The sequence below is a fragment of the Tigriopus californicus genome, chromosome 2, assembly GCF_007210705.1.
Source record: "Tigriopus californicus strain San Diego chromosome 2, Tcal_SD_v2.1, whole genome shotgun sequence".
Classification (NCBI taxonomy): Eukaryota; Metazoa; Arthropoda; class Copepoda; order Harpacticoida; family Harpacticidae; genus Tigriopus; species Tigriopus californicus.
In genome coordinates this window covers 5418775-5428763 of record NC_081441.1, presented here as the reverse complement: position 1 = coordinate 5428763, position 9989 = coordinate 5418775, and the positions used below count along the sequence as shown (strand labels likewise).

Below are 9989 nucleotides of genomic sequence, written 5' to 3'. Positions count from 1 at the left end.
GTACGGTCTTCTTGAGGTAAAAAACTTGATATTTTGGTCTTCTAAATTTTAACAAAATTAACGCCACTACATTTTTTGGCAATTAACGGGTTTTCTATTTGGCCAAAGTAATTCTAAGTGTAATCTGTTCCTTTTATTGAGGAATGATTAATGCCTCGTTCATTCGGAACATTGCAGGAATGAGAGAGCTCCTACTTGGGAGAGACTAGCAACATTGGGACTGTGCACTATTCAGAGAAGGTGCAAAAGGTATCTCATGTTGTACGTTTTTAAAAGCATTCATGAGCTTCATGAGCTTTGTAATTAGTAGATCCGCCAACTTTAATTCGTTAATGGGTCATTTATCATATAGATATAGAGTTATATGAGAAATATAAATTTTACATTTTGAGCTGGTGGGGATTAACATAACAAGGCAAAGTATTGATGTAGAAAGAGGGGAAATGCCCGGGACGGGAGCTAGAATTTCGTGTGGGAGGTAATCAGTCTGCATTGGCGATTCAGTTGCACCAGTTGTCCCCATCCAATACCAACTAGTCAATTTAATTTGCACGAACATTTTTTTTCACTGAGGGACAGAGAGTGGGAGTATTAGAAAGCCTAGGCTTGGTTCTATATTATGATGAGATGGATGTGCCCTATGACGACAGTTTGCAAACCAGTAATGCCAAGTTTAAGGTTTGGCTTCTCCAGGTTAGTCCTAGATATGTTTTAGAACTCGCGTGCATGTATTGAGTAACTTGGAAAGTTTTTTATGTGGGCTAAAATTTCTCGAAGCTACAACACTAATGCTTTTTCATATGATTTTGCGAGCTAGCAAAATGCCAAGTGGTTTCTGGATATTGCTATCTATCTTCTTCATTATGATACTAATTCGTTGTTGTTATGTACTTGCTACCGTTGGTGTTCTGATTTAAAAAACGTACCCAAATGTGAGCCAACAGCTATTTCGACCCAAATAATCTGTTGGAGGATACGTGTTAAATCGACGAATTTGTTACATGATTTGTTATTTAAAGGTCTTCAGAAGAATTCCAACACGATCCTTTATCCTCCTGGCCAGTCCACCGCCCGCTCGCTCGCTAGTGGATACCAGTTTCATTTGAGGAATATTGATCTCTGAGTCATGGGTTTTCCTGTTTAAAAGGAAGTGCGATTAAGCGTGATTGTTGTCTGATCGGCGGTATTAGTACCTGAAGGGCCTCGTCAGTCTCTCGTCAAGTCTTCATCGAGTTCAACATGATCCTCTCCGCCATTCCTAAAGGTCTCGTCCTCGCACTGAGCTTTTTCGGGTTCACACGAGCTTACCCGAGCGGAGCCCCGGTCATTGCTTGTCAAAACGGAATTCCTCAGCACGGCCTAGCCCAACCGCAAAGCGGGCGAGCTCCCTATGAAATCTTAGTGGATGAGAATGGACATAACCATATGGTTGAAATCGCCTTGAGAGGCTTGAACCGTGAGGTCTTTCGAGGGTTTTTACTCCGGGTGGTGTCCGTGGCCAGTGGTAAAGTTTTGGGATCCCTGGAGTTGGACCCATCTCAATCGTTGAAAGGTCAAATCATTGATTGTGCCTCCACGGAAGATGCTGCCACTCACATTAATCGGAGCGACAAAGATGAGGTGAAGCTGATTTGGAATGCACCTCAAGGGTTTGACGGCCAGGTCAAGGTTGTTTCCACTGTCGTGCAAAATCATCAAAATTTTTGGACCAACGTGGAAAGTGCCCCATTCAACGTGGGCCATTCTGGCGCCAATGACAACTCCAATTCTCAAGTGGCTCTTTGGCCTTCTTTGTCATTGACTTGTGTGGCGTCAGCCATTGGGCATTATCTTTTCTAAAAGTCTCGTGACGACTTTGAAAGATTGTATCATTAACAAATTTAGCCGCATATGAGATGTCCTTCTAATGAAATATTACCATAATAAAACCCTTTCCATATGACTAAGATTCATTGTTCTCTCCGAGGCACAACATCTGTGTTCAATTGCAATTCATGTCTTTGTTTTTGGTTGTTTGAACTTAATTGCGTGACCTCACTACATAATATCAAAACCCTAAAATTATAAGGCTAGATTTCAATGATCATAGCCGGTGCTAAGATTCTCTCAATCTCAAAACGCAGTGCCCAATGACTCTTGATTCTCTACTCCAGTACATGATTTGAAAATCATTGCGCCAAAACAATGAATTGGCTAATGTTGGATTTTTCTAGACACCCAACTGTGAAAGGCCATTTCAAATTGACGGCTTGAGTCAACTTTAAGGATCTTCGCATCATATTTTTCTAACAAGTCATGAACATTTCGCGGTCTGGGGCCTGTTTTTTAAAGCTCTTACGTCGCAGTTAGGCGCTTAGACATTAACTGGTATAAAAATACACTGGGCAAAGTGGCTAGCGGATGCTTATTCTGGGTAACGTCCAAGCCTTGACTCAGAATAAAAGTACAAGTGTTCAAAAACTCGCCTCTGGATAGAAAAACATTACATTAAGTTTGGATCGTAGGGTTCGTGAGTGAGTGTAAAACGATGAACACTTTACTTTGCTTTCTTAACCGACCCCNCTCAATCTTCACAAGCTGGTCACTCTGTTGGACGTAAAATTGTGGGGTCATCGTATTATTGAGGTTTTTTAATATGATAGAGTAGGATTCATAAAGTTGATGATGAAATAATGATGGTTAATATTTTAATCTGAGATCTAGAGGGATTCCAAGAGTAGCTTTTCGGCCCTTGGATCTACATAATAAGTCAGTAATTAATAGCTCAACTGTTTTTACTTTTTAGCCTAATTTTCAGGAAGTAAAGCTCAGAAGAAAAGGGGTTCGCAAAAATGGGTAAGAAATGGAGGGAAATGCTGAGAGCAACGTTTTTAAATGAGAACTACTAGCATGGTCTACATGCAGTGATAGTCGCGCATCATGCTCATGATGATAATGACGATGGTGATTATGAGCCAGTTTAAAACGTGACGAATGTATTTAATGGTCCAATTCTTGGGCTTTCTCGAGACAACTTCATCCCCCACGTGCTGGGCATTCACGTATTCAGTTTTCCTGGGTTGGCTCTACCGTCACTCTCTGCTCCCCGACACTAGGGTTGTACGTAGGCGGGGCTTAAAAGTTAACCGAGTTCCACGAGTCTTTCAAACGCAGACTCAAAATCGAGTCCCATATTATTTTTGAAGCAAAAGGGTAAAAAAATGACTCGAAAGTCTCTTGCCATAGAACTGTTTCTCAAATCTTTCAAAACACGGTGGTTAAAAAAGCCTTTTCAGGAGGCTCCGACAAAAAATGTTGTTCGTAAATTGAGCAAAACTTCGAGAGGGTTGAACTAACCGGTTTTCTTTTCAATGCCTGCTTTCACCTCTTTGGCAAATCTGAACCGACAAATTTCTGCAATTTCTGCTCGACGTGAAAACAACACATTTTATCAGAGCCCACTTATTAGTTTTCAAGGAAAATACCCAAACCCAACTTTGCATATTTCAAGGCCTCGAAATCATAGGAAAAACTTTGACCTCATTGTTGTGTGGGGTTGTAGCTCAGATACTTACATATATGTACATATATAAAAGCATTAAAGTTGCAATTTTCAAAACTTATTTGTTGGAAATCAGGAGCGCACTAAATTAACACTTCAGCAAAACAAAAAAGGATCAATGAAATCGCTATCTACTCATGTGGGATTCAACTACTCTGTTTCCAAGAACGTGAACCTCATATTTAAACTCAAATGCCGAGAAAATTAGTACACACTACAAAAATTACCAAAGTGAAAAATCTTTCTTCTTGCATGATTTTAAACAAGATCAAAAAATTGGAAACTACCATAACACTCTTTAAATATGTAAATAAAAGAAAAATTGGCCATTTAAAGTACACCAAGTTAAAAAATCAATGTATATCGATAAGGCCTCAATGATACAGATTATATTCAGCTAGCTTCAACAAAGTTTTTTGGAAAAGCAGAAAGCTATGCAAATAACTTTCGTAAGCATTTTTTTTCAGAATTAGAGTGAATGCATGACTAAGTTTACTTTCAATAATCCCAAAACAAATTTCCAATAATTTTCATCTTATGAGGATTGTAGCTAATCTTTTAAAGCATTCGACCTTTACGGAAGCCATAGAAGAAAAGGAAAAATCATATTTTATTCCATTGATTTTGAAATTTGGTGTTTAATTTTCTGTGCATTTGGGTTCAAATCTAACAGGGCATTTTGGAGCCAAATCTAACGAAAACAGAACAACTAAACTCCATAGAACTCAGGAGCAATCTAATTTTTCATATCCTAATTCGTATCAAAGGGCCAGTTGTGCGCGTTCTTACCTGTCATGAAATTGGTTTTTGAAAATTGTAATGTATGTAATATGGTATTAGGTATGGATTTTTTTTTGCTTTGAGCTAGAGATTCACAAAGTAACAAAATAAATTCGTTATCGATGCTATTGCAGACTAGAAAAATACCAAGGTGGGTTTGATCATTTCCGTTCAGACTGAATTGACTGTAGCTGGCAGATTTACCCGATAAGTAATGAAAAGTCCTATGCTGTGTGGTACATTCGCACACCGCGTTTCACAACTTTTTGTGAAAATTTGTCAAGAAATCCTCCTCTTTTGCTGAACAATGCTGACCTTTCTTCATTGCACCGCGAAAGAAGCATCAGCTTCGCAAAGGCATGGTTGAAGTGCCAAATTTGCATAACTGGCATTGGAACCAGTCAAAAAACTTGCTTACCAGAGCCTGTCCAAACGTGCCATACACGCCTTTGAGGCGTCGCCATTACAGAGATGGAAAAAGAAAGGCTGAAAATTGGAATAATTGGTTCAACTCAGGGCGTACTTTGATAACTGTTATTTTGAGAATGGCCAAGTCTCCTAGTATCTTGCTCAATCGCGAAATGACTCGAGCCCTACGAGTCATCTTGATGACTCTGTGCAGCCCAACACTATGCTCAACTTAACCGGTGCTGTCTCTTAACGATCCTTGTTGAGACTATTCCAGTCACTTGGCATTCATATATTCAGATACTACGAGGGAATGGTAAACGTAAAGAAAGATCTGACCTTTTTTCTTTTGAGAGCAAAAGTTTGTGGAAATTTGTTCAACCCAAAGAATAAGACGGCAAACGTACTCCCGGGAATTGTTGTCACCCATTGGCAGGGGTCGAAAAAACTATTTTTTTAATAAACAAATACTTTTTTCAAATGTTTTTGATTTTTGGAAAAGAAAATAATATTCAAGCTTTTTTAAAATTCATGTAATATTTCAGTGGAAATATATGGACATCAGCTCTCTCAACACAACATTTGTCGTTATCTCCCCGATGCTAGGCATTAGCAAAAGACAGCGGATTTTTCACAAATGGTCGAGGTTAACAAGCAATTGTTGTCTGAAAAAGTAAAATAGCAATGAAATGTTGTACAAGTAAAGGAAAAGTGATTCTGTCAATTCATGGGCCATTAAGCAAATCAGTTTTGACCTTTTTATTGTAGTGCCGTATAAAAGCCGTATATGCAAGAGATTTTGTTATCTTTTTCAATACGTTTATATTCTATAAACAAATCCGTAATATTGCAAAGCTGTATGTTCTAAGCTAAACTACAGACCTAGTGGTATGTAAAGTTTCCAGGTGTGTCATTTATGAAAATTTGTAAGTTATTCTAAGATTGCCATTAGCAAGGCCAAAAGGCCAAAAATAGATATTATTTTTGTCTTAGGTTACAAGGGACCAGTGATGGGCATCAATGATTTAAAAGTGAACTATATCAAATGTTATCAATAGTATTTTACCCAAGTGGATCAAATGTCATCTCAAGCCCAACCCCTTACTAAAATAAGGGCAATGGGAGGAAACATTGATTAGAAAAATCAAACCAATCAATCCTTGGGATATTTGAGATACTCTCATCCTGCTTTTAGATTGTATTTGATAGTTCCGGAGCTAAAAAAATTGCAATCAGCCAATCGTCATTTGACTTTTGAAAAATGAAATCTTGTCACTACCAGGCTTTTAAAGATGAAGAAGTGAAATTGTCTGGCCACGTTTCGAGGAACATCAAACTACGAGTACATTGTGGCCATATGATTGGTAAGCTCCTTTAAGGGCCTACGTACTTCGGTTAAGACAGCACGTCCCTCGCTATGCAATAAGTCCAGTTAAAGTAGAAGCGACTCTATACTGGGACGGTTGCCGAATCAGCCCATTAGTTCGCGTATCATTGAAATCTTTGGGGAGCTGTCCGGAGAGGCTATTTCTGATGCAGTGTTGTATGAAATGTATCCTGTCTAGGAAGCCCTTTCAGTCTCGTTATAATGTAGGCGCAGCCGTTGTCTGTGATCATCGCTCTCATCTTTCACACACACTTCTTCTTCGAGCGAGTGAAGTGGCCAGCCGAGAGTTCCATCCGAGCCCACTTCCGCTTTTTTAACTCCCTCGGAGAGTATCGTTTTGAACGAACGCCAACCAACAAACGAATGGGCGTCAGCGGCTTCCATCTATTCCTCTTCGAAAAATGGGGAGAGCTTCAAACAGGTCTTCACACCTATAATTCTTATTTTAGGCGTGCGTAGAAGAAAGGAGATAGAGAGAGAGAGAAGCAGACCTATAGTAGAAAATGTAACTTTATTTTCAAATGAGTCTGTTGTGTATTGCATAAAACAGGAACAGAGGAGACATTTGTCACGTACTATGATGAATGCCACTTAGTTAAACTGGTGGTGACGCTGCAAATCCCGGATCCCGAGCATTTCATTCGAGTGCGCTTCTGGAATAATCACACGTCTGTGATACTTGTCAGATGAATGGACGATAAAGAGTACATTACCAAGATATGGATGTCGTAAAGTCTCAGCGTGTTGAGCTGAGCTGAGTGGGAGCCAAGTCGTGAATATTCTAAGGTTGATTCTGCTCATGATTACTTCATTTTTCTTCATATGTCCATGGACAAACTACGTTCAAGTGGCAATAATTCCCTCGTGCCGAGAAAAGAAGGCAGACAAGGAGAGAAGAAGTAAGATGAATGTGACCAAATGAGGCCGGGCAGATGTGCGCCCGAAAGTTTGCACCAGGGGCACTCATGGATTAAGATGTTGTTTCACAAGCCCTCCTCCCCCAAGTTGAACAGTATGTGCCTTACTCGTATCACATAAGCTTCGAGGAAAGTTGAAAACCCACCCAAAGTTTGCCCAACTAAACTTGAGCCCCTAACATGGAACTCATATTTAGGATCAAACTTTACGCTTGTCAACGGTAGATGTATGAGCTGATGATTGTGACTCAACCGAAGATCCAATTTGCTTTGCGAATATTTTTACAGTTCTGCAAACCAAACGAGCTGTCTTTGTAAGCTTAGCAAGCCATATGTCTGAAATCAATTTTCAGTGCACACAATAGCCAAAATTAAGATCGGTGGCGGACAATGATGATTTGTTTTTTTTTTTTAATCTACCAATGAGGATGTGCCGGTGGTATGTTGTAGGTCAAATTTGTTGCGAATAAGCAAAACAAGCAGCCTAGTTTCTAACCTGATCTAATCGTTCCCTACGAATGATCCCCTTATCCACTCGTTTTGTCATCTATTGTCACTGTTCTTCATTAAGTGTACGATATTCTTACTTCACTTTCAAGGATACGACGAGTGCTTCAATTGAAAAAAAGATTGTCTGAATTCGCTTGGAAGATTTTTCATCAGAACCACGCTTCTTCATTCCTTTCAATCTGGTACATGGATTGCGTGGAGTTTGGTACCCTTTACGAAACAAAATTGCTACATGGTAGTATGGTGCAGAATATGTTAAGTATCTGGAAACATCATATACCCTCAGGGGAAACCAGGGACACCACGTTTAAAGGTGGCTCAACGGCTTGCTTTTATCACTTTTCCAGCAGGTCCTCAGTGGTTATCAAGGAGGCTGAGTCGTCCCGCTGAACCTGACACTTGACTAGAAAGAAGTGGAGTGCTTGTCTACGATTTTTCTTTTAGTATCGAAAATTGCAATAGAACTTTGGTGTCAGCTTGAAATATCAGAAAGAGTAATGAATGTATCCTGATTGCAAACCTATAATTTGAGGTTGGGTGATGCCTCTGCAAGAGCTCTTTCGTGGCCGAACACCCAACACCGAATTTCAGAAGGCCAATGGAAAGATGAAAAATCGCAATAATTCTTAACGTACCTGCTTGCTTATACTAATGATAAATTAGTCACGATTTGCTACTAAGTACCTTCGCATTGATTGATTGGTGCATGCATGGTCGAGTAGATCAGAATCAGCTTGATTTATTATTGCCAATAAATGTTAATCTATAACAAGAACCACGAGAATGTGTGATATACGAATGGCATGACCGAGTATTTTGACACATTCGGTAGATGTTGATCATCAACTCGATTGACGCGGCGCTTCAAGTTTGTACATACAAAGATCGACATTTTGAGAAGGTGAGATTAGCTTTAGACGTGTGGTACGATCTACCGAATCTACTGAACAAAGAAGCCTAATACCGTATCATTGAGACAGAAAGTTCATGGGGCCTCGATCACGTTTCTTTCAATGTGAGAAACATGCCAGCCAGGTCTTGGTATCACAGCCGAAATGCACACAAAACACACGGAAATTCAATCATCTTAACCTTCAGTCCGAAAACCCTCGAGTCCTTTGGGCCGTTTCTTTTCCAGTTTCTGCTGGGGGAAGGGAGGGGGGGGGAGGCGAAATCCACGCCAGATTTGCTTGGCAGGGCCTTAGCAAGCAGGACTTGCAAAGGCCAAGTCTCAGTCAGCGTCGGTCTTGTGGATTTGCCAACAATGGGCCTTTTTGCTGATTTTTGCACTTTTCCCCCTCTTCGCTCTTTCTTTCGTTGAAGCATCCTGGCCATCCACTCGAAGTTCCAGCTCACGTTTTGTTCCCGGGTTTGTGATGGTCCAAGGATCTTCTTGTAATAATACAATCCACCGCAACCGCCACCACCACTTGAACGACCGACCAACCAACCGACCGGCGCACCACCTCACTCACTCGCCAAGAAACCATATAACTGAGGAATAATGGATCCTGGCGGCATTTGTTATTGTTCCTGTCGTCGTCGTCGTCGTTGTTGTTGTTGTTGTTGTTGTTGTTCTTTGATGCATACATAGATTTGCCAGAATTTGACGTCGACTCCAAAAAGCGTGGACATTTCTCTGGCTGAGGCAGATTTCAAAGTTTCCAATTCATGAGTTGTCAGAGGATTTCCTCGTTCCATTTGGGCCCTTGAGATTTATGTCGTCGTCGTCATCGTCGTCGCTCTGCTTTTCATCATTGCTCTCGTCTAATCTCTCAGTTGTATCCAAGTTTGTTGTAGCAGAATGTGATACGTGGAACTGCAACAACAACAACGATGGTATAACATACATTCACACACGCCTAACCCACGGGTGGCCCATAATGGGTAGAATGTCGTGTCTTCCTCCTGGCTGGTTATCATCAAAACCATCTTGGCGTATCAGTGTTCAGCGAGTGCGTGTTGGGTTTCTTCGTCTTCAACGGGGACCGGAATATGAATTCAAAGTAGTACAGGGAAGTGGAACAAACCTCTGAAATGGCCCGATGAATGCAAGAGTTACAACACATATTCACATCCCTCCAACCCACCAACCCACCAACAAACCAACCAACAAACTAACAACCAGTGAGTGGGCACTCGAGTCTTATGTAGTACACACTATAAGCATGTACCAAGGAGGGACCGAGAGGCCCAAAGTTTTCCAAGAAGTCCGCGTACAAGTTTGAGATCCAGGACACACGCACGTACGAACTAGGTTGCTTGTGTATGTACAACGGACTAAGTAGGAACAGGGAGAGAACTGTTTCTTCATCTCGTTTACATTTCTTCGTCTAAGTAAACATGAGGAGCAACCAGGACAAAGTGAAATCTTGGTTCAACATCGGGGATTTTTCTTGACATTGGCCACCGCCAATCTCTCAGCGTGACTTTGTTGAGCTCAAAA

At 40.7% G+C, this 9989-nt stretch overlaps 2 protein-coding genes and 1 long non-coding RNA gene across 3 annotated transcripts in view; 1 reads left to right on the top strand and 2 right to left on the bottom strand.

The window, feature by feature from the left end:
* The first annotated feature begins 1104 nt into the window (after window positions 1–1104).
* On the top strand, window positions 1105–1942 carry LOC131892710 (putative defense protein 1). The gene has a single exon (XM_059242542.1). The coding sequence runs from the start codon at window positions 1240–1242 to the stop codon at window positions 1837–1839; it is 600 nt and encodes a 199-aa protein (XP_059098525.1). The 5' UTR covers window positions 1105–1239; the 3' UTR covers window positions 1840–1942.
* A 4666-nt stretch (window positions 1943–6608) lies between these two features.
* LOC131876936 (uncharacterized) lies at window positions 6609–7276 on the bottom strand. The gene is made up of 2 exons (XR_009372831.1): window positions 6830–7276; window positions 6609–6769 (listed from the first exon to the last, which is right to left on the bottom strand). It is a non-coding gene; the product is annotated as an uncharacterized LOC131876936 (long non-coding RNA).
* Window positions 7277–8266: 990 nt separating this feature from the next.
* The window catches only part of LOC131893282 (uncharacterized), a gene marked incomplete in the record, with an annotated part of 35301 nt that continues 33578 nt past the window's right edge, over window positions 8267–9989 (bottom strand). Inside the window, 1 exon segment of the mRNA XM_059243263.1 lies at window positions 8267–9962.

Excerpts from the sequence above, each read along its gene's own strand:
- LOC131892710 (XM_059242542.1), top strand. The coding sequence starts at position 1,240 with ATGATCCTCTCCGCCATTCCTAAAGGTCTCGTCCTCGCACTGAGCTTT.